The sequence below is a fragment of the Natrix helvetica genome (assembly GCF_964273705.1).
Source record: "Natrix helvetica genome assembly, chromosome: 5".
Taxonomy (NCBI): domain Eukaryota; kingdom Metazoa; phylum Chordata; class Lepidosauria; order Squamata; family Natricidae; genus Natrix; species Natrix helvetica.
In genome coordinates this window covers 5,826,181-5,850,959 of record NC_138551.1, presented here as the reverse complement: position 1 = coordinate 5,850,959, position 24,779 = coordinate 5,826,181, and the positions used below count along the sequence as shown (strand labels likewise).

At 44.4% G+C, this 24,779-nt stretch overlaps 1 protein-coding gene across 1 annotated transcript in view; it reads right to left on the bottom strand.

The window, feature by feature from the left end:
* Nucleotides 1–22,737, bottom strand: part of LOC309393655 (cytochrome P450 2J6-like) — a gene marked incomplete at both ends in the record, with an annotated part of 29,668 nt that extends 6,931 nt beyond the window's left edge. Inside the window, 6 exons of the mRNA XM_081956108.1 lie at nt 812–953; nt 4,386–4,562; nt 7,344–7,504; nt 8,481–8,630; nt 10,461–10,623; nt 22,570–22,737. Of these exons, the coding sequence (XP_081812234.1) occupies nt 812–953; nt 4,386–4,562; nt 7,344–7,504; nt 8,481–8,630; nt 10,461–10,623; nt 22,570–22,737 (961 nt within the window). The remainder of the gene's footprint in view (nt 1–811; nt 954–4,385; nt 4,563–7,343; nt 7,505–8,480; nt 8,631–10,460; nt 10,624–22,569) is intronic.
* Nucleotides 22,738–24,779: the final 2,042 nt, after the last annotated feature.

Here is a 24,779-nt window from a genome sequence, read left to right as displayed (position 1 = left end):
TTCCCTCTGGAGTGGGGAAGGAATGGGGATTTTGCAGTATCCTTCCCCTGGAGTGGGGAGGGAATGGGGATTTTGCAGTATCCTTCCCTCTGGAGTGGGGAAGGAATGGGGATTTTGCAGTATCCTTCCCCTGGAGTGGGGAGGGAATGGGGATTTTGCAGTATCCTTCCCCTGGAGTGGGGAGGGAATGGGGGTTTTGCAGTATCCTTCCCCTGGAGTGGGGAAGGAATGGGGATTTTGCAGTATCCTTCCCCTGGAGTGGGGAGGGAATGGGGATTTTGCAGTATCCTTCCCCTGGAGTGGGGAGAGAATGGGGATTTTGCAATATCCTTCCCCTGGAGTGGGGAGGGAATGGAGATTTTGCAATATCCTTCCCCTACCATGCCCACAAAGCCACGCCCACAGAACCGGTAGTAAAAAAATATTGAATTTCACCAGTGATTCACCACCTCTGCCGCTTTGCCACCCTGCACTTTAGTGCCTCTGCTACCCAGCACTCCATCCTGCCCGTGTACTCACCTTGGCCTTTTTTGAGGCAGCTCGGCTGGGGGAGACAGGTGTGGAAGAGCTCAGTGTGACCAAAAGAGGAGAAATGGGGTGGAGGCCATCATGGCACAGCAGAAGCAGGAGGTCCTCGCCTGACAGGCATGACAGTTTCTCCCCCTTCAAACCCACATGGCCTCCAGACCCTGGGGACACAACCTCAACAGCCTCCCTTTGGGCAGCCCAGAATTGGAAGATCTAAAGGTAAAGGTTGAAAAATAAAAAGGAGGGAGGAGAGCCTAGAATTCTCCCCACAAGCTTTTCTCACCTTGAATATTGGGATGGACCGCCATAAAAAACAGAGCCCAAGAAAGTGTGACAGCGATTGTGTCTGTGCCCGCCAGGAACAAGTCGACGATAACCTGAACCAAATTTTCTTCCTGAAAAGTCGAGGTGGAGTCCTTTTTCTCCTATGGATCGGATGAACAAAACAAAGCTAGGTCCGAGATATTCAGAGTTATGGAGCCTTAATTCCAACCATTGTACGACATTGTCACTTCAGAGGCGGGATTCCTGCGACTGTATTATACCGCTTCGGACCGGTTCGCCTGAAACGGTAGTAAAAAATGCTACTGGTTCACCTGAACCGGTAGTAAAAAAAAAACCATTTTAGCCTGCAGAGCACTGGAGGAGATTGTCCAGGCCAAAAATGGGGCATGGGGGGCTGCCCCCGTTTTGGCTGCAAGAGGCACCAAGGGTGAATCCTTTGCCATTTCCAGGCTGGCCCCACGAGCCAAATTTAAGTGAGACCCCTGATCTAATCTAACACTGCAGTGGTGGGTTCTAGATCCCTTTGCAACCGGTATGGTGCAACGGGGCCGAGCTCCACCACATGCATGCGCGAAGCATGCACCCAGCATGCGCATGCATACTTACCACCAATGACGCTTCAGTTGCTCGGGGGAGTGTCGCATAGGCGCCATACGTTCTGTGCACATGCGTGAAAGCCCCCATCGGCTCAAATATAGGTAAGTAGTGTGGGCGGGTGGGCCCCCTCTGGAGCACCGTACCGGAACGGTACCTGGTGCTCCCAGCAGGCACCGGTACGCCTGTACCGGGGCATACCGGTCGTATCCCACCACTGTAACACTGCCTCTAGGTAACTGTTAAGCAGCTGTATGACCTCTCAGGTGGAAAGGAGAAATAGAACCAAATGCCAGCAACACTATATTCCAAATTTGTAGATGGCCACCCACAAATGCCTTGGGTCTGGACAGAACTCTCACTGCTATTCTCTGCCACCCATCCTGTGTGCTTCACTGCCATTGGGTGGCAGTCACGCACAGAGGAAGAGATCTTCCACAGCAATATTGTGTCCTCTCTGCATGCAGAAGGGGACAATTATCCCAGAGCCATCGTGGCGCAGTGTTTAGAATGCAATATTGCAGGCTAATTCTGCCGACTGCCAGCAGTTCGATTCTCACCGGCTCGAGGCTGACTCAGCCTTCCATCCTTCCGAGGTCAGTAAAATGAGGACCCAGATTGTTGGAAGCAATATGCTGACTTTGTAAACTGCTTAGAGAGGGCTGTAAAGCACCATTATATAAATCTAAGTGCTATTGCTATTATCAGCAGGCACATGGCCATGCTCACTTCACTGTAGGCCCCCCGCCACAGCTGATCCACTCCGGGCATTCCTCCTCGGCTGGACCTCTGCCAGCATTCCTCCCCCACACCCTTATTCCCCCAAAAGGGAATCCATTAGCCTCTTCAAAAGAAAGGCGTTTTCTTGTAATAGAAGCATAAACTACTAATCCTGTTTTAGCATGCAATTATTCTCCTAGTCAATACGTTTCCTTTGATCTTATTAAGTCAATGTTTCTGATAGATTTCAATGCAGGTAGTCCTCAACATACGACCACCATTGAGCCCAGAATTTATGCTGTTCAGTGAGAAATTGGTAAAATGAGTTTTGCCCTCATTTTACCACTTTTCTTGCCACATTTGTTAAGTGAATCATGGCCGTTCTTAAATCAGTAACACCGTTGTTGAGTGACTTTGCTTGTCAGAAGGTCACAAAAGGGGATCACATGGTCCCGGGACGATGCAACCGTCATAAATTTGAGTCAATTGCCAAGCATCCCAATGGAAATCACGTGACCATGGGGGTGCTGCAATCGTCATAAGTGTGAAAAATGGTCATGAGTCACTTTTTTCAGAGCTGTTCGAACAGTCACTAAAGGGACTGTTGTAAGTTGAGGACTATCTGCATCAGGGAACTCCTCCTCTTCGGGTTTTTTCTCCTACTGGCCAGGGAAAACGTTTTCCCCCGGCAAACCCTAACCCTAACCCACAAACTCTTCCACTTCCACCAGCAGGACTGCATCCGAGGGAAGGGCCCACCCTTCGGTGTGCGGACTGGCTGCTGGAATGTGTCACTACTTATCCTGCGCTGTGAATGGCCCTTTTTTGTTATTAAGACCATTTTTTGGTTTCCTTGTTAAAAAAGAACTCCACCTCCAATGCCATAGCCCCCATCTATCAGAGGTGGTATTCAGAAGGTTCTGACCAGTTCTGGAGAACCGGTAGCGGAAATTTTGAGTAGTTCGAAGAACCAGTAAATACCACCTCTGACTGGCCCCGCCCCCATCTATTCTCTGCCTCCTGAGTCCCAGCTGATCGGGAGGGAATGGGGATTTTTCAGTTTCCTTCCCCTGGAATGGGGAGGGAATGGAGATTTTACAGTATCCTTTCCCTGACGTGGGGAGGGAATGGGGATTTTGCAGTAACCTTCCCCTGGAGTGGGGAGAGAATGGAGATTCTGCAGTATCCTTCCCCTGGAGTGGGGAGGGAATGGAGATTGTACAGTATCCTTTCCCTGACGTGGGGAGGGAATGGGGATTTTGCAGTAACCTTCCCCTGGAGTGGGGAGAGAATGGAGATTCTGCAGTATCCTTACCCTGGAGTGGGGAGGGAATGGAGATTGTACAGTATCCTTTCCCTGACGTGGGGAGGGAATGGGGATTTTGCAGTAACCTTACCCTGACGTGGGGGGGGGGAATGGGGATTTTGCAGTAAACTTCCCCTGGAGTGGGGAGGGAATGGAGATTTTACAGTATCCTTCCCCTGGAGTGGGGAGGGAATGGAGATTGTGCAGTATCCTTTCCCTGACATGGGGAGGGAATGGGGATTTTGCAGTAACCTTACCCTGGAGTGGGGAGGGAATGGAGATTTTACAGTATCCTTCCCCTGGAGTGGGGAGAGAATGGAGATTTTGCAGTAACCTTACCCTGGAGTGGGGAGGGAATGGAGATTTTACAGTATCCTTCCCCTGGAGTGGGGAGAGAATGGAGATTTTGCAGTAACCTTACCCTGGAGTGGGGAGGGAATGGAGATTTTACAGTATCCTTTCCCTGACGTGGGGAGGGAATGGGGATTTTGCAGTAACCTTACCCTGGAGTGGGGAGGGAATGGAGATTGTACAGTATCCTTTCCCTGACGTGGGGAGGGAATGGGGATTTTGCAGTAACCTTACCCTGGAGTGGGGAGGGAATGGAGATTTTACAGTATCCTTCCCCTGGAGTGGGGACAGAATGGAGATTTTGCAGTATCCTTACCCTGGAGTGGGGAGAGAATGGAGATTTTGCAGTATCCTTCCCCTGGAGTGGGGACAGAATGGAGATTTTGCAGTATCCTTCCCCTGGAGTGGGGAGGGAATGGAGATTTTATCTGTTTACCCTTGTTTAGCCAAATTCTGGTTTTAATTCTGCTCTTCCTGCTCCTATGTTGGAAAGAAGTTTTGTATCCTTCCCTTACTGGACTAAGTTGATGTTTTGGGCTTGGTGAATCAAAAAACTAGGCAGACCAAAGAGGGTTTTGCACATGAAAGCATGAAAGCTTACATTATCCATGTGAGCTAAATAGAAGTCAACGTAGCTTTGTGGTTCGTGAGACGCCTGAGAATACTTAGAATTTCCCATCTTCTTTTTGATATAAGAAATCATAAATTCAAAGGAGGAAACTGCCTTCTTGTGAGGCCCAGGGAGGTATTCCACAAGCGAGGGGAAGATGTTATATATCTGCAGGAAGAGAAATAATATTAATTATAACTCTCAGTAACTTTGATAGCTTGGACATGTAACATATAAGCCACTGTGTGGCATTCTTGGTGCTCTCTTTCCTTTGTTATTTGCTTGTAGATGTTTCATCTGAAATGGTATATGGTCTCCTGCTTGAGAAGCAGACCTCCAAGTTCCCTTCCAACTACAGGGGTGGGATTCAAAAATTTTAGCAACCGGTTCTCTGTCCAGTTGCTGGGTGGGCGTGGCTATGGTGGGTGTGGCCTACTTGGCCTCCTGCACTACAGCAGGGGGGGTGTTTTCACCCTCCCCGGGCTCCGGAGGCTTTCCTTGAGCCTCCAGGAGGGTGAAAACAGGCCCATTTCTGGACTTCTGGAACTTCCACACGGGCCTTGCAATTACCTGGCATCTAAAACAGGCTGTGTGGAGACTCCTGGGAGAGGCCAGGCAGGGTGGGTGGGGCCAGCCAGTCCTTGCAACTACCATTTCGGTGAATCAGAGGTAAAATTAGCATCCAGTTCACCCGAACCGGTCCGAACCGACTGAATCCCACTCCTGCCCAACTAGATAATATGACGATAAATATAACTTATGCCTTAGTAAAAACAGTCTTGGAATATGCGTCCAATTTTGGTCAGCACAATATAAAAAAATACTTTGAGACTCTGGAAAGAGTGCAGAGAAGAGCGACAAAGATGATTGGTGGAGGGGACGGGACTGAAGGCTAAAACATGAAGAACTGTTGCAGGAATTGGATGTCTAGTCTAGTGAAAAGAAGGACTAGGGGTGACATGATAGCAGTGTGCCAATATTTGGGGGACACAAAGAAGAAAGTGGATGAACTTATTTTCCAAACCACCAGAAGGCAGGACAAGAAGCTATAGATGGAAACTACTCAAGGATAGGAGAATTTCCTGACAGTAAGAAAAGTCAACAAGTGGAACAGCGTGCCTTCAGAAGTTGTGGGCGCTCCAAAACTGGAGGTTTTTAAGAAGAGACTGGACAGCCATTTGTCTAAACCAGTACAGAGGGTTGTACTAGAAGACCTCCATGTTCGCTTCCAACTCACTTATTCTGTAGGATTTTCCCCGCACTTTAAGATATATTTATATCTGTGATATTTGTGATATAGATAATATATCTATTATATTTATATCTATATCTGTGATATAGATAATATTGGACAAGGTGAATCAATATCAGTTGGATATCAATATCAGTGGATCAGTATAGGTGGTACCTTGCTCAACAGTAGTAAATGTGAGAGGGATCTTGGAGTCCTAGTGGACAACCATTTAAATAGGAGCCAGCAGTGGGCAGCAGCTGCCAAAAAAGCCAACCCAGTTCTAGGCTGCATCAACCGAGGAAGAGAATCAAGATCACGTGAAGGGTTAATATCACTTTATGATGCCTTGGTAAGGCCACACTTGGAATACGGCATTCAGTTTTGGTCACCACCAGTGACGTGCGGTGAGGTTTATGGCTGGTGAGGCTGGTGACGTCATCAGGAAGGCGGGGAATGGGACCACATGTGCAGGAGGCTGAGGCAGCCTCAGCCTCCTGCACACATGGTCCCATTCCCCGCCTTCCTGAGTCAACATGAAGGGGACCGCGGAGCGCGAGCTGGCAGAGCCCGCTCCGCAGTCCCCTTCATGTTGACTCAGGAAGGCAGGGAATCGGACCACATGTGCCTTTTCCCTTTTTTTTTCTTTTCATGATGAGAGCGGTGAGGCTTTGCCTCCCCTGCCTCCCCTGACCGCACGTCCCTGGTCACCATGATGTAGAAAAGATGTGGAGACTCTAGAAAGAGTGCAGAGAAGAGCAACAAAGAGGATTAGGGGACTGAAGACTAAAACATATGAAGAACGGTTGCAGGAACTGGATATGTCCAGTTTAATAGAAAGAAGGACTAGGGGAGACATGATAGTCTTCCAATATCTCAGGGGTTGCCACAAAGAAGATTCTCCAAGGCACCTGAGGGTAGAACAAGAAGCAATGGGTGGAAACTCATCAAGGAGAGAAGCACTTTAGAACTGAGGAGGAATTTCCTGACAGTTAGAACAATTAATCAGTGGAACAGAAGTTGCCTCCAGAAGTTGTGAATGCCCCAACACTGGAAGTCTTTAAGAAGATGTTGGATAGCCATTTGTCTGGAACGGTATAGGGTTTCCTGCCTAGGCAGGGGGTTGGACTAGAAGACCTCCAAGGTCCCTTCCAACTCTGCTATTGTATTGTATTGTATTAATAAAGTATTCCAGGAGGTTATAAGGCCATACATTCTAAGCAGAGATGGTGGTCAGCCAGTTCGGACTGGTTCAGGAGAACCAGTACTGGCGACCTGCAGGCCCACTCACCCCAGCTCTATGCCATCCTATTTAGACACGTTTTTGAAGCCGTGCATGTGCGTGCAAGCTGCGCACATGAGCAAAGCACATGCGCAGAAGGCCGTGCACACTCGTGGAAGGCGCGCATGCTCACAAAGCGAGCATGCGTGCGGCGTACTGGTGGTAGACTTCTGTGAAACCCACATCTGATTGTAAAGCAGTAAGAGGAGAGAAAAGCTTTCGTTTACTTTATTTGCTTACTGTTATATTCCTTTCCTCCCTGACTTCCGATCGGGGATTCCCCTGTTGTCAGCCAGCAACAGCCATGCTGCGCCTTAGCCAATCAGGCGCGCATGCTGCTATTTTATTAACGATTTAACAACAGCAAGCAATACAGGAGAGAATTCCCGTTCCTTAGCCTGACAAGCCTCGTCTTTCCCCACACTTCTTCACTTACCATTTCTCCAAAAGTGCCTCTGCATTTTGTAATGTTGTTGATGTGTTCAACAAGATTTTGGAACATGTCATCCACTTTGAGAACAGGTTCTCCAAAAACTGCTGTGTGGATCATTTGGGTGGCTGAATGCATGATCAGTAGGGAAGGATCCAGTGGTTGCCCTATACCCAGAAGTTAACAATCTGTTACAAACACAACAAAGCTGGTAGAAGGAGAAAAAAATATTCTGTAAAGCAAATTGCCTGCCATTGCTAAATAAAGAAACCACGGACGGGTCAGCCAGAGAAAGGTTGCCTGCCAGCTGCCACCTTATGCAGAGGTGGTGCAATGAATTTGCCATGAACTCTGGTGAGAGGGGGGATACTTGGAGGGGGAAATGAAAGTAACTGCCCTATGTCCTCAAGATGCTGCTTCAAGGTCACCCGGTTGGGAGAAGAAGGCAGCTGTATACCAACCTATGTTTGAATTCACCATTCTGAAAACATCTTGCCTGAACCTGATTGGTTATTGCAGCAATGGTAAGCAGTTCTGGGAGGAAAAAGCTGAATTTAGGGATTTTGGCATGCAATTCTCGGTACTGGCTATGTTTGACTACAATCAGGGGTAGGCTACTGGGGGTTCGCATGAGTTCGGGCAATCCTCTAGCTAGGATTCTGCCCCGTACATCAAAATCCCAAATGCTGCCCCTGGCTGGCTCCAACCACCCACCCCGCCCCGCCCCTCCCACCATGAAAAGTAAGTGCAGGGCCCTGCGGGTGAAAAACGGGCCTACCTGAGGTTCCGGAAGTCCAGAAACAGCCCCGTTTTCTGCCTCCGGAGGGCCTCAGGAGCCTGGGAGAAGCAGTCCCCCCCCCCCGAGGCTTAAAAAAAGTCTCCAAAGCCTGGGGAGGGAAAAAAATGCCCCCCCATGGTTCAGGCCGGGGGGGGGGGCATTTTCAACTAGGCCACGCTCACAATGGCCACCCAGCAATGGGGCAGCGAACCTGTTGCTGGAACTTTTGAAGCCCACCCCTGACTACAATAGACTTCTAATAAAACTGTACCTTTCCCAATGAATGGAGCCAAGGATCCTTTTTACTTAGAGGTTTAAGTTGTGGCAGGTGTGCCTCCCTAACCTTTCAGCCATCAGCTACATACCCTTGGCCTGGGCAAAAGTCTTCACCAGCTGACTAGCCTCCTCTTGTATATGCTCTTCCAGACTCTTTTTCATGTCTCCCAATTTCTGAAGGATCGAATTTCCAAGCTGTCTCTGCTGCCTCCAAGATTTTCCATTGGAAAACATGATGCCTGCAGAAAACATGAACCATTAGGGTGCTTTATTAGAAATGCATTATTTTTTTACTGGAGACATATTCCACTTTACATTCACAGCCTCTCCTCCATGTTTCCCCACAGCAACCAGCCTGTAAGGTAAGCTGGGCTGACAGGGATTGGCTCAAAAATCGCACAGTGAGATTCAGTGGTTGAACCGTCGAGGGTAGGTGAGAACCTGAATCTCCTGGATCTTTTTAACCGCAACATCTGATTGGATCTCAGTAATGGTGATCTTGAATATGAGCCAGCCGTGTGCAGCAGCAACCAACAAAGCTAATGCAATCCTGGGTTGTATAAACAGAGGCATAGAATCAAGATCACATGAAGTATTACCGCTTTACAAAACCCTAGTGCAGGGGTGTCCAAACTTGGGAACTTTAAGACTTGGGGACTTCAACTCCCAGAATTCCCCAGCCAGCATGGCTGGCTGGGGAATTCTGGGAGTTGAAGTCCACAAGTCTTAAAGTTCCCAAGTTTAGACACCCCTGCCCTAGTGAGACCAGACCTGGGATGCTGCAACCAATTTTGATCATCATACTACAAAAAAGATGTTGAAACTTTGGGAAAAGTTCAGAGAAGAGCAACTAAGATGATCAAAGGCCCAGAGACTAAAACATATGAATGGCTGCAGGATTTGGGTTTGGCTAGTTAAAGGACGAGAAGAATGACAGCAGTATTCCGGTATTTGAGTGGCTGCCACTCAAAGAAGAGGGGGTCAAATTATTCTGCAGAGGGCAGGAGAAAAAAAAACTGGTTGGAAACTAATCAAGGAGAGAAGCAACCTGGAACTAAGGAGTAACTTCTTAAGAGTGAGGACAATTAACCAGTGGAACAGCTTGCCTCCAGAAATCATGGGCGCTTCATCACTAGAGGTTTTTAAGAAGAGATTAGAGTAGACAGTCACTTATCTGAAATAGTATAGGTTTTCCTGCTTGAGCAGCGGGCTGGGCTAGAAGACCTCCAAGATCCCTTCCAGCTCTATTCCTATTCCTATTCCTATTCCTATTCCTATGGAGACTAAAACATATGAGGAACGGTTGCAGGAACTGGGAATGTCTGGTTTAATGAAAAGAAGGACTAGGGGAGACATGATAGCAGTCTTCCAATATCTCAGGGGTTGCCACAAAGAAGAGGGAGTCAAACTATTCTCCAAGGCACCTGAGGGCAGAACAAGAAGCAATGGGTGGAAACTAATCAAGGAGAGAAGGAACTTAGAACTGAGGAGAAATTCCCTGACAGTTAGAACAATTAATCAGTGGAACAGAAGTTGCCTCCAGAAGTTGTGAATGCCCCAACACTGGAAGTCTTTAAGAAGATGTTGGATAGCCATTTGCCTGAAACGGTATAGGGTTTCCTGCCTAGGCAGGGGGTTGGACTAGAAGACCTCCAAGGTCCCTTCCAACTCTACAATTGTATTGTATTGTATTGCATTCCTATTCCTATTCCACTCTACTATACTTTACTCTACTCTACTCTATTTTCTATTCTATTCATTCAGCATTCTCTTCTCTTCTACTCTACTCTACTCAACTGCAAACAATTTTGGTCACCATACTACAAAAAATATTCTATTCTATTTTACAGCAAGATGTGACACCCGGGTTCCAAAGTTTTGACCTATCCATCATCAACATCCCTATCTTCCCAAACCATTGAACCCTGCCTACCCTAATCTTTCACCAAATATAAAACATTCACATAAATCCACGCTCTTGTTATCTTGGTGGCAATAAAAAATAAATAAAGATCTACCCCAGTATAAAAAGACCGAAAGGAGCAAGCACGTATTTTCTGTCCACTTACCTTTTCCACCTCCCAGAATTTTTGAAAAAGGAAATATCGGTCGTTCACACATTACTTCAGCATTAACAACTAATCCAATTTTCACAACTGTGAATCCAGTTAGCACAATCACTGGTGTGTGTCCTATCCAAAAGGTGAAGATGTTCCCGTAAGTGTCTATAAGCTGTAAATGGGGTCAAAATATCCAACAAAGTCAGGGCAGGGAAAGGGTTAAGTGTTACGTAAAAAATAGTGTAGCGTTCCAAATATCTGGGTTTATTTATTTATTTCTTTTTAAAAAAATGTATTAAACTTTACAGATAAAATGAATACAAATAAACTTAAAAGAATAGAGAGAAAAATAAAAAGAGCAGAACAGTAAATATAAAAATAATGAAATACTGTAAAAGAAAAATTGAGGGGGAAAATAATAATATAGCAAAACAATAATATAATGAGATATTAGATATAATCAGAAAAGTGTTGGCCTGTGCGGAAGCAGATAGGCTCACTCTTGAACTTAAAAATAAAGGGGAATCAGAATATTTGCCTTGGTTAAGGCCACACTTGGAATACGGCACTCAGTTTTGGTCGCCACGATGTAGAAAAGATGTGGAGACTCTAGAAAGAGTGCAGAGAAGAGCAACAAAGAGGATTAGGGGACTGGAGACTAAAACATATGAAGAACGGTTGCAGGAAATGGGGATGTCTAGTTTAATAGAAAGAAGGACTAGGGGAGACATGATAGCAGTGTTCCAATATCTCAGGAGTTGCCACAAAGAAGAGGGAGTCAAACTGTTCTCCAAGGCACCTCAGAGTAGAACAAGAAGCAATGGGTGGAAACTAATCAAGGAGAGAAGCCATTTAGAACTGAGGAGAAATTTCCTGACAGTTAGAACAATTAATCAGTGGAACAGCTTGCCTCCAGAAGTTGTGAATGCCCCAACACTGGAAGTCTTTAAGAAGATGTTGGATAGCCATTTGTCTGTAGTGGTGTACGGTTTCCTGCCTAGGTAGGGGGTTGGACTAGAAGACCTCCAAGGTCCCCTTCAAACTCTGCTATTGTGTTGTATAATTTGAAGTCTGGAACAGATTTTATGATTGATATAAGACAAGGTGACAAACTGTATATATTGTGATTGGACAGAAGAATAGACAATGTACTAAGTAGGCTAATAGTTAGTGGTTGAGACTAGCTGTATATAATGTGAATGTATTTCGACTTCGCAGTACTGCATTGTTTTAAATGTAAAAATAATCAAAACATATTTTAAAAAAAGAATATAGCAAAACAAGAAAAAAGAAATATAAAGAAATAACTTCTCCTTTCATCTAACAAGTATAAAAAAATTAATAGCTTATCATTTTACTTTAAAATATAACAAACACTTCATATCACATCTCTTATCTATAAATAAATCCTTAAGATCTCATCATTTTAACATTGTTCCAAAAAAGCTAAACTTATAACTTTTCCCTTTAGTTTTATCAATCTTGATCTTTCTCTTCTTCCTCCCTTTTCATCAAGTTTTTCGAGGTGGCTCGTGTAGTTAAGATGCTGGGTTGGGAGTTAGCAAGTCCACGTTTGAGACCCTAGTGCTGCTGTGTAGTAGTGTGAGCTCCAATCATTTGCTCCAGCTCCTTGACGGGGACATGAAAGGAGCCCTCACAAGCATCCCCAAAGCAACAGTGATTTCACCAGATAATCATTTCAACCTTGAAGTGCCTTAAAAGTTGTCTCTGACACAGTAGTGGGATTTTTTAAAAAATTACTACTGGTTTTGTGGGCATGGCTTGGTGGACATCGCTTGGTGGGCATGGCTTGGTGGGCATGGCAGGGGAAGGATACTGTAAAATCTCCATTCCCACCCTATTGAATGGTGGGCGAAGGACGAGGCTGGACACAGCTGAGGTAAACTTCAACGATTTATTGTACAAGCAACAACAACAACAATACAGGAGAGAAGTGCCATCCTCCTGCTTGACAGCTATTTATATGGAGCTGTCAAGCAGGGGAACCAATAAGGGAAGAGAAACAGCCCGCTCTTCAGCCAAGCCGCGTCTTAGCCAATCAGACGCGGCTTGGCTGTTGCTAGCTGTCAGACCGGGATTCTCCAGGGAAGGATACTGTAAAATCCCCATTTCCTCCTGATCATCTGGGACTCGGGAGGCAGAGAATAGATGGGGGCGGGGCCAGTCAACGTGGTATTTACCAGTTCACTGAACTACTCTAAATTTCCGCTACCGGTTCTCCAGAACTGGTCAGAACCTGCTGAATACCACCTCTGCCCTGCACAAATAGGATAGGGATCAAGTCTTTTAAAACTTTAACAGGTCTCAATAATAGAACAAAAAATTGACATAAACCCTGAGCTGTTTCTTCTAGGAATAATTTTAAAAAAATATTAGTAAGGATATTCAATATATAATGTTTCACATAATTACTGCTGCCAGAATCTCACTTGCCCAAAGTTGGAAACAAAAAACTATTCCCTCAAATGCAGAGATCATTAAAAAAGATGCTAGAATGTTCAGAAATGGACAAACTAACAATGGAACTAAGAGATGGAGAGGAAACTACAAGATATGGAACAGGTGGTATAACTGGCTCGAAAAGAGATGTAAAATCAATGCATAAGGAACACAGCGCAAACACAACGAAAAAAGATGGCATATACTTAGAAAGCAATAGAGATGGAAATATTGTATATAGATGTATATATTGTAAAAATGAGAAAGTATGAAACAAGAATATGTATAAGATAACAGAATGGAAAATGGAAAACCCAAAATCAGAACAAAGAAATATCGATTACAGAAAGCTGTAAAAGTGTAATTGTGATTTTAATGTTTGGAAGATGTCAAATAAAAAAACAATTTTTAAAAAAGTATTTTTAACAGGATTTTCCTTTGTAAATCCAATGGAATAAAATTATCCAAATCACTCTCCTGATTGGTTAGTCGGTTATATGTTTTTTTATTTATTTTTTTAAAAATAAAGAATTAAAGGATAATTATTAAAATAATTATTAATTATTAAAACTGCTGGTTGTTTCCTTTGTATATCCAGTATTTCATTTTGTTCGAAATCATTCCTTGTAGCCTGTCATTTTTAAATTCACATCCAGATGTATTTCACTCTATTCCAGTGAAAGTTGTTCCTCTTCCATAACATCATTCACACAAAGCCTATTCATGACGGCAGACATTGTTAAAATTAACTTCTGAGGCCACTGTTTACGTATGTCCTCAGTACATTCAACGTTAAGGTATTTTGCTCCGCTCTGTGTTAATAGGTCAAATTGTTAATTGTAATCCTTATTTCCTTATAGTGTCCAACGTTCAAAGTCTCTTCCTATCACTTTTTTTTCGAAATTCATAATATGTGTGATTTTCCCACAGGAAAGATACATTCATTCTGTTTCAAAATTCATTTGAAGTCCATCTAGACTCTTTATTTATTATTTTCCAAAAGCAATACTCCAATGTCCTTTATTTGCTGTTCACACTTTTGCTAATTGCTAACTCTTTGAAATCACACTTAAATTGGGAAACTTACCCTGTTTATGTCCTTTGCCATTCGAAAGGTTCTTAATATTTGAAAGCACCTTAAAAGATAATTCTAACAGTGATTAAGGAATGAGGCTCAGCCACGTTTTATATCCATGTAGGTTATATTACAGATGTGGACAGAAATGGAACCTTATGACTTCCAGCAGTTCCGCTTACCAGCCAACCACAAAAACCTTGGCTACTGCAGCCTACTTGCAAGGAGCAATGGTCCAGGGTACATGTGGGCAATCTCACGCTGTCTCCTTTCTCCAGAGAGATTTTGCCATCCTCTAGCTCAGTGTTTCTCAAACTTGGCGACTTTAAGTCCTGTGGACTTCAACTCCCAGAATCCCCCAGCCAGCTATGCTGGCTGGGGAATTCTGGGAGTTGAAGTCCACAGGACTTAAAGTCGCCAAGTTTGAGAAACACTGCTCTAGCTGGTCATCTCGGCCATAATGCCATCTTCATCCCTTCAGGGATCTCTAGTTTGCCATATCCTCACTGAAAGTTCATCAGTTATTCACTGCAGATCTGACTTTTTCAGTCCAGATCAGAATTTTAAGGGATGGTGCTATGGATATAAAGTTTACCCTCTTTGAGATTTAGTCAAATATACATGCATAATGTCAACTCATGAAGCTTCCCCGACCTGCTCCTGAGCTGCCATAGGCAGGGGATGAGGGTATTGAGCCTCACAGCTGCATTTTCCACAGAAACCGGTAATGGCCGGAGGGAGTGACTTCTACGACCCACAAAATTGTTTCGTTGGGGAATGTGACTGATGAACAGGGGTGGGTTCCTGCCAGTTCTAACCTCTTCTATAGAAGAGGTTCCACAAATCTACCGTGCTGTTTATAACCGGTTCCAGCTCCCTCCCCCTGCCCATTCGCACCACGCTTGCCCCGCTTGCCACTCACTGATTGGCTGGTTCATCAATTGCCCCACCCGCCTCTAAGAGTCCTATCTAAACCTTAAAGTCTTAAAGCTGTCAAGTTTGAACACCCCTAGGTTTTTTTTTTCTAAAGGGTTAGGGGTACGAGGGTCTTGTAACTTGACAGCTTTAAGACTTGCCTGCTTCAAATGCCAAAGTTTCTGAGCCAACATGACTGGAGGAGGAATTCTGGGAGTCGAAGTCCACAAGTCTTAAAGCTGTCAATTTTGAACACCCCTGGGGTTTTTTTTTCTAAAGGGTTAGGGGTGCAAGGGTCTTGTAACTTGACAGCTTTAAGGCTTGCGTGCTTCAGATGCAGTTTCTGAGCCAACATTTTGGTTGCTAAGCAAGAGTGCTGTTAAGTGAGTTTCACCACATTTTACAAGTTGACCACGCCCACTCAGTCACATGACTGCCAACCCACTCCCACTCAGTCACATGGCCAGCAAGCCACTTCCACCCGGTCACATGGCTGGCAAGCCACTCCCACAAAGCAGGCCACACCTACAGAAGAGGTTCTAAAAAATTTTGAAACGCACCACTGCTGATGACACACCTTGGGGGGAGGGGGAAACAGGGTTAAAGGCTCTGACCCCATTCAGTTCGCGCAGTGGTGGGTGAGCCCTCTCTGCAGGCATGCGAGCCATCGCCCCAGCTCAGCTCCATGGCACATGCGCGTGCAGCTCCCGCCAGCCAGCTAATTTTTGGATCTTTGATGCACATGCGCCAGGGTGGGGCGCGTGCAGGAGACACATACGCATGTGCAGGGTGGGCAAACACATGGGGGGAGCACAGGGGGTGGGGCGCATGCCCCCAGGACCGATTTCTGGTCCCAGGAGGCTGCAGGCAGGGCTATGACGCCCAAAATGGAATGTGGGGGGTGGGTTTCTGGTGCACGCACATGGGGTGGGGGGGCAAGGGGAGGTCACTCGCATATGCACAGGGGGATGGGGCTCATGGGGGAGTGTCATGAGTGCTTTGCGTTATGGGTGCAGGACGCGTACAAAACGTCATCACTGCCTTAGAGTAATTGAGGGAGGAATTCGAACAAGCCACCCTTTGTGATGAGGGGCCATCATGCCGCCCCCCCCAAAATGGGGAAAGAGATGGGGAGTGCAGTTGATCCCCATGAAGTGAGGAGAAGCCCATCCAACCCTGCTTTTATTAGGGCATCGATCGGAACCCTGACACGTCAAAGTCACACGGAAACTGTCCCTTGTGCCAATATTTTAATGATGGTTTATCTGTAGCAGAACGTCCTGTGGAATTTAGAGGAGGAGGAGGAGGAAGAGGAGGAGAAGAAAAATCTTTGCGATTTATTAGCTAGTTGGTTTCATTCCCATACTGTTGTGGTGGGCCAAACGGTTGCATTATTTAACATAAAATGATAAGATTTGGATCTGTTCTGACAACAAGCAGGTGTCATGCTGCAAGTACATTATGCTTAGTTTGCCCTTTCACCTGCTTTGTTTTTGTTGCGACAAAATTGCATGGCTGCATTCAGCACCATCTTCCTGAAAAAGTTGTGGATTTCCTTGTTCCACAGTAAATTCAGGTATGACCGCTGGGCTGAGCCCAGCTCTTTCAAAATCCAGGAGCAATTTTTCCCATTTTTTTCTCCCACAGGTCAGACTATTCTCAGTCAGATTGCCAGATTGAAGAAAACAGCTCTAGGTACCCAACATGGGGCCCATCAGTGGTGGGTTGCAGATGGTATGCCCCGGTACGGGCGTACCGGAGCCTGCCCGGAGCACCGGGTACCGTTCCGGTACGGTGCTCCGGAGGGCCCATCCACCCTCCCGAGCTCCTGACCTGTCATTTAAAGCCTTCGGTGCTTCCGCGCACGTGCATGGCCCCTACAGCGCCAGGCTGATGCTCCGCCAAGCAGCTGGAGACTCGCGGAGGCTTGCAGAAGCATCGCTGGCAGCTACAACGCACGCACGGGCTGCACACATCCATGTGGGAGACACCGGGCCCATTCCAACCGTACCAGTTGGAACGGGATCCGGAACCCACCACTGGGGGCCACCTATTGTGCCTGTCCTAAATTGTCCATCGAAATCAGGTGCGTACCATCAACAAACCTGGGAGCAACAAGTGCCAAAGCCATTTCAGTTTAGCAGGAGAAAGGTTTTCCAGATTGGTGGTGGTTGTTGTGTGTCTGCCTGCCAAATTTCATAACAGCAATAAGATAATAATAGCTGACAGGGCTGCAGATGCCAAAACAGTAATGGTATGTAAAGGTGAAACCCTTTTATCTATTTGGCATTTTAACAGAAGCAAACTCTTGCTCCTTCAAGCATAGCCTTGGGAGGTGTTCCAATTTCTGATGAATACTCCGTTTGCCAAAGCATTCATCACAAAGGCAGCTTGCAAAATATTAGAGGTGCGGTCGGGAGATCGGTTGATAAATGTCAGGATTGCAAAAGAGGCTAACCTTGGTCGAGCAAACAGGTTCCACGGTGGTTGAGGGCTTCACCCCTAGCCCTGCCTCTTGAAAAGTCACATCTACCATTGCCCATGTCCCCAAACAGAGGGCAGCCATGTGAAGTGGAGGGAAGGGAAGGGAAGGAAGAAGAAAGTGGTGAGGAAAAGGCTGGGAATCCCTTACAAACTACAGCCATGTGGACACACACACATGTTGATACTGGATGTAATCTCCGCCAAAGCAAAGTTGAGGTCAACTCAACTGAAGCAAGGAGGGAGGGCTGGTTGGACGCCTTAAATGTTTTGCCAATACAAGTGATGATGAAGGAAAAATGCATTAGCATAACAAGCAAGACTTAGTTAATTCCTCTGGCTTAGGACAGTGGTCCCCAACCTTTCCAATTTGGCGGCCCAGCACAGATGGGAGCGTGTGAGAGGCAGGTGCAAACACATGCGCACAGTTCCATTTGTGTGAGTGGTGGGAATGGAGCTTCGAATGGAGGGCGCTTGCGCTCGCACGCGAAGCTCCAGTCACGAGAGCGGAGGGCACTTGAACTAATGCGCAAAGCCCCAGTCGTGGGATTGGACCTCCACGTACGAGCGCAAGCACCCTCCACCAGCATGAGTAGAGCTTTGTACATGTATGCTTCAATGCTAATTTTTTTTACGACCAATTTGGGCACGCTCCTACACGCGCATGCACGCAACACTTCTGTGCATGCACAGAAGCGTCTGGGTGGGTGGGTGGAGCTAGGCAAGTGACTAGGCAAGTCCCTCATCCCGCCGCTATTACCGGCTCACCCGATAAGGGCCGAACAGGCAGCAAACCATCTCTGGTATGCTTGCCTGTCACTTGTGTGAGTGGAGCTTCGCATGTGCGTGGGCTTGCCCATCACTCATGCGACCCGGTTTCTAACAGGCTGCAGACTGTAGTGGGCCGCAATCCCAAGGTTGGGGATCTCTGGCTTAGAATTTTTCTGGACAGACTATTTGATTACGAGTAGTTCTCAACTTACAACCCTTCGGTTACATTCAAAGTTACAACGGCACTGAAAAAAGTGACTTATAGCCATTTGTCAGACTAAGAGTGGTTACAGCATCCCCATGGTCACATGACCAAAATTCGGATGCTTGGCAATGGCTCATCGTTATGACAATTGCAATGAACTGGGTCCAGTGGTCACCTTTTGCAATCTTCTGACAAACAAAATCACAGGGGGAAGCCAGATTCACTTAACAACCATGTTGATAACTTAACAACTGCAGTGATGTTCTTAACAACTGTGGCAAAAAAAAAAGGTTATAAAGGGGGGGGGCAAAACTCACCTTACAATTGTCTTATTTTGCACCAGAAATTTTGGGCTCAACTGGGGTTGCAGGTCGAGGACTGCCTGTACTTTCTGCACCCTGTCAGCCCACAAATGAACTAATTCAGTGACCGGGTTGAATGTTCTGCCTAATTGCTGCCAATTTTGCAATCAGGGAAGATCTGATCTGCCTTCAGTTTTCTACACAAGAATAAATAACTGTGGGTGGATTGCTTCCTTCCATCTATGCTATCTTTGGTCTTTCATCTCTCAGCCATACATTTATTTAAGGAACGATGGGCAACTCAGAATAATGAAAGGAATACATTTTTGTGTGTGTGTTGGCAACATGTAATGTTATCTACTTTTGCAAAGACAAAAAACGTGTGGGATCAACCAAGAATAAAATATAACATAAACTCTGCCCCCCTCCCGCCATTTCTATTCAGCATCTCACACCACACATCTTTCTCAATGCTCATTTTCCCCACTGTGGATTGTCTATGTGTTAGCCCTTTAAGGTCAGCCATGTCCTCAGAAAAACTATTGGATCTCATTTTTATTGACACACATCAGGGGTGATCACAGAAAAAGATGTGTGAGGTCCGTTTCACAGACAAAAGCCTGGAAAAGCATCAGGCCCAGACAAGGTAACTCCTTGATAGTTTGTGCTGACCAATTGGGCCCCATCTTCACCCTCAATAAATCACTACAGATGTGTTATGTGCTATATTTGCTTCCAGAAGTTGTGAATGCTCCAACACTGGAAGTTTTTAAAGAAGAGATAGGACAACCATTTGTCTGAAATGGTATATAGGGCCATGACGGCAAACCTATGGCATGTGTGCCAGAGGTAGCACACAGAGCCCTCTCTGTGGGCATGCGCGGTCGGCCGCTGCTCTTCCGGGTTCTGTTGCGTGCATGCACACCAGACAGCTGGTCCGGTGAACATGCGTACTAGTCAGATGCTCTGTTCTGGGTTCTGGCGCACACATGCATGCCAGCCAGCTGATCTTCGTACAATGGAACTCAGAAGAGCAGCTGGCTGCCATGCGCATGCACACTGCCAGCTGCTCTCTTCAGGTTCCAGTGCTCTGGCGCACGCAGGTGCTCCAGTTTGGGCTTTTGATCCCAAAAAGGGATCACTGGTATAGGGGTTCCTGCCTGACTACTAGTCTAGTCTATTTTCTATTCTATTCTATTCTATTCTATTCTATTCTATTCTATTCTATTCTATTCTATTCTATTCTATTCTATTCTATTCTATTCTATTCTATTCTATTCTATTCTAGCTTCAAGCGCTCTACTATAATCCCTTATTTTACTCAAAAAGTGAACTCTACTCATGCAGAGGAAGCCTAAAAAGCTTGGTTTTGAAAAGATCTAGAAAGCTGGAAGAATTTGCAACTGTCACTGACGGGATGCATAGCTACGATTAAAATGAATATATTGCCGAGAATCTTATTTTTATTTTAAGTAGCTCCAATACAAAGCATTTTTTTCAGAATTTAAATAAACTGAGGAAATTCATATGGCAGGGGGGGAAAGCCAAGGATCAAATTAAAACTATTACAGGACAGCAAGGAAAAAGGAAATTGAGCACTCCCAGCTTGGGATCGATACTTTCAGGCAGCAATACTAACATGGCTCAAGGAGTGGATCGAGTTGAAAAATAAGAGAACTCTGACATTAGAAGGGCACAATCTCCAAGTAGGATGAAACGCATTCATTTAGGATGGAAAAAAAACAAAACACACAAATATTTCCAAAGACATTTCATTAGGAATGCGTTCCTACAAATTTGGCAAAAAACAAACAAACACCCAGCTACACTAAAATTCCAATGTGGCTATCTATGATAGAAGCAATGAAACGCCCAAACTTTATAGATATTTATAAAATAATAAGATATAAAGATTTAATAAATGACATGGGGAATTTGAAAACCACTCAAGATTTAAAAGATCATGGCGTAAACATAGATTGGCTTGCATATATGCAAATCCAATCTAGATAGAATAGTGATATTAAAACACACAAATTACAGTTGGAACAAAACGAATTCGATAAAATACTACAAACCACGAAGAAAAAATGATTGGGACAATATGCAAATTTTTGTTGAGATATAAAATGGAAGAGGAAGTTGTCAAGGAAACGATGATAAGGTGGGCAAAAAACGTCTGGTACCATATTGAACTGGAAAAATGGAAACAACTTTGGGAAATAAATTTGAAATTGACCTTGTCTGCGGCATACAAGGAAAACCAGTACAAAATGTTCTATATTTGGGATTTGCTGTCCGCGACGCTCGTGAAGATATCTCCAAACATATCTCCAATGTGCTGGAAGTGTGAAAAATCATATGGAACTTACTGTTCACACATGGTGGACATGCGAGGGTGCCAATAAATACTGGACCAAAATCAAAAAGTGGCTTAAGGAAATAATGGGGAACCGCTTTGATTGGAAACCGGAACTATTCTTACTAAGGCTAACCATAACAAAATACAGTAGAGAAACATTATTCCTAATCCTACATAACAGCCGCCAGAATAACATACGCACAAAAATGGAAAAATAATACAGTATCGAAGGAAGATGAGATGATAAGGAAGATCTTAGAATGTGCGGAGATGGACAAATTGACGAAGGAAATGCAAGGAAAGGAGGAGTCAGAATACTATTTAATTTGGGGAAAACGGTACAAAATGGCTAGACGATAGAAACAAGAAATAGGGAATTGGGAAATGTAATATTAAGGTATAGTAGAACAATTAGGATATAGAGAGAAGATAGGGTGTAGGAAAGATAAGTTAAGATATATTAATGTAAGAAAAGTATATATATACAATATGATACAGGTAAAATGATTGTCTGATATAAACGGCTAAATATGAAGATTTGTACACAAAAAAGAATAAGAAACAAGGTGACCACAAATGTAAAATTGGAATGTATAGGAGGGGAAACAATAACTGTAAAGATTCACCGATATTTAACTGCTATAAAACGGAACGTTTAGTTCCAATGTTGTTTTAAGTTACATGTTTGTCTTTGTTGATGTATTTAAGTGTTTAAAATAAAATAAAATAAATAAAATAAAAATAACTTGGTTTAAACAAGGTTCAAATCCCCCCCCCCCCATTAAAAATCAAATTTGGACCACTGTTTTATACCAAAGAGACTCAAGGCAGGGCGATCTTGAGCATTTTGCTCACCCAGTTTTTCTGGACCAAGTTTGTATTTTCCTAATGGCTGCCAGATATATATTTACAACAGGATGCAAGACACACCATATTCAGCAGCGCAGATAAACAAACAAACAAACATGCAAGATAAGGGTACAGATAAAACAGAAACAAAATGTCCTTGCTATGGTGATCCACCTAATAATGTATGATACTTGAACGCTGCCCGTTGAGAAAGAAGAAATAAAAGAAACTTTGGGAGAGAGCTATTACTGTGGGCTGAAAAAAGTATTAATCATTGGGTCCTAGAGCAATTCTGATTACTTACTATTACTGCTTTGAGGTCAATCAGATAAACAAAGAAGCATATTAATGATAGGTGTACAAGCAAATGATGGACTAAAAAAAAATCCCGAGTCCTGAAATGGCACCTATTCTCTTCTCCGGCCTCTTGCTATTGAAATCAATCCACAAATGCCTTTAAAACCAACATCCCTTCAAAAAAAAAAAAAAAATGGGAAATTTCTCCCAAACTTTCTTCTCTGGATCTTCTCCACCACCACTCCTATAAAAGCCCTTCATCTATCTAAAAACCTGAACTGTGTTCTCCCAATCAGCAGAGGCAAATAGATCTATCAAGACTCCAGTTTTTATCATAATTGGTCCTAGCTCTTTTTGTCACACTTGTCTAAATGTACCCGCTGCCTTATTTAGAAAAATACCTTCATGAATGAATCGTGGCGGATCTTCCATCCGATTCTCCACAGGCTTCCAAAGAGAGGGAAAGGGACGGGTCCAGGGGGGAATTTCCTTCGTGTCCAAAGAAGTATTATGAACTGCACTATCAGAAAGCATATTCCTGTAGCAATCAGGAACTGACTGACTTCCATCTTTAACTGATGCCCAAGCCAAAATATTGTTCTTGCTCCTTTTCTGGCTTGTGCTTGCTTGTTTTATCTGAGGATGCCAACTGCTTATATGCGATGATTAAAACAATCAAGCTGATTGGCATCCTCTGCAAAACATTAGAAACGTTTACTGCGTAGGAATGTGCTTTTCATCTTGTGTGTGTGTGATCTACAACAAGGCTAATTGCAATGGGTCATATGACTATTTTCAAGGAGTTTGTGGCAGGGATGTGGGAAATAAGGAAGCTATTAGTTCCATTTGAGTTTTTCTAACAGGTCAGTGACCACTAATTTTGAGTGGCAAGGAGTCACAGGATGCAGACATCAGCTACATTCCCAGGAACAGAACAGAGCAGAAGAGGATAGAATAGAATAGCAAAGTTGGAAGGGACCTTGGAGGTCTTCTAGTCCAACCCCCTGCTTAGGCAGGAAACCTTATACCGTTCCAGACAAATGGCTATCCAACATCTTCTTAAAGACTTCCAGTGTTGGGGCATTCATAACTTCTGGAGGCAATTTCTGTTCCACTGATTAATTGTTCTCACTGTCAGGAAATTTCTCAGTTCTAAGTTGCTTCTCTCCTTAATTAGTTTCCACCCATTGCTTCTTGTTCTACCTTCAGGTGCCTTGGAGAATAGCTTGATTCCCTCTTCTTTGTGGCAACCCCTGAGATATTGGGAGTCTGCTATCATGTCTCCCCTAGTCCTTCTTTCTATTAAACTAGACCTACTCAGTTCCTGCAACCATTCTTCAAAAGGTTTAGGCTCCAGTCCCCTAATCCTCTTTGTGGCTCTTCTCTGCACTCTTTCTAGAGTCTCCACATCTTTTCTACATCGTGGTGACCAAAACTGAATGACTTATTCCAAGTGTGGCCTTACCAAGGCCTTATAAAGTGGTATTAATAGTTCACAATGTTTGAAGTATTAACAATGTGTGACCAGGTTGGTGAATTTGCTCACTTTACACAATACACTACTCCAACACAAACTCCCCTGTCTCCAAACCACAAAATTATCTCACCCAAGGTTAATACCAACCAAGCTTAGGTTGCTGTACAACCTGATCTGGTCAAACATGTTTCACCGAAACTGCTCTACGGTGAAGGTCAAAAGTTACAGCGTAAATGGTCTATTATAGGGAGGCCAGAGAGAAGCACTGTGGTATTTATAGGCACCAATGGGCCAGTGCTGGGTACCGCATTTTGACACCCAAGACTGTCCTTAACTCATTGCAGTGATGAGATTCAGCAGTTTGCACCACTTCGGGAGAACTTGTTGTTAACTTTCTGAGCAGTTTGGTGAACTGGTTGTTGGAAGAAATCATTAGGGCAGGGAACCGGTTGGTAATTTATATGAATACCACCACTGCCTCATTGTCTTTAATTTTGTTGAATTCAAATGAGCAAATAAATGTGAAAGCTGAACCACTGCAAAGTAGAAGTATCTTTATTTATAGGAATGACCTTAGTTTACATATGAGAGTTTTGTATAACAGTTATTTACTTACTTACTTACTTACTTACTTACTTACTTACTTACTTACTTACTTACTTACTAAATTTATCTGCCACCCATCTTGTATCCAATGACTATGGGTGACATACAACATAAGGCGCTAATTGTTAAGGCATCAGACTAGAAATCAGGAGGCTGTGAGTTCTAATTTCACCTTAGGCACCAAGCTTTCTCAACCCTAAGGAGGCGGCAAGAGCAAAGCACTTCTGAAATCTTGACAAGGAAAACCACAGGAATTAGACAAGGCATTCATCAGGAGTCAATGTAGGTAGTCCTCAATTTACAACCATGTGTTTAATGACCATTTGTTGCAATGGCAGTGAAAAATGTTTTGAACTTTTGCAGCATCCCCAGGGTCACGTGATCAAAATTTGGTGCTTGGCAACTGGCATGTACTTGTGACGGTTGTGGTGTCCAAGGATCATTGATCACCTTTTGTGACCTCCAGAAAGTCAGCGGAGATTCACTGAACAACCGTGTTACTAAGTAGACAAGTTAGTATCTTGCGAT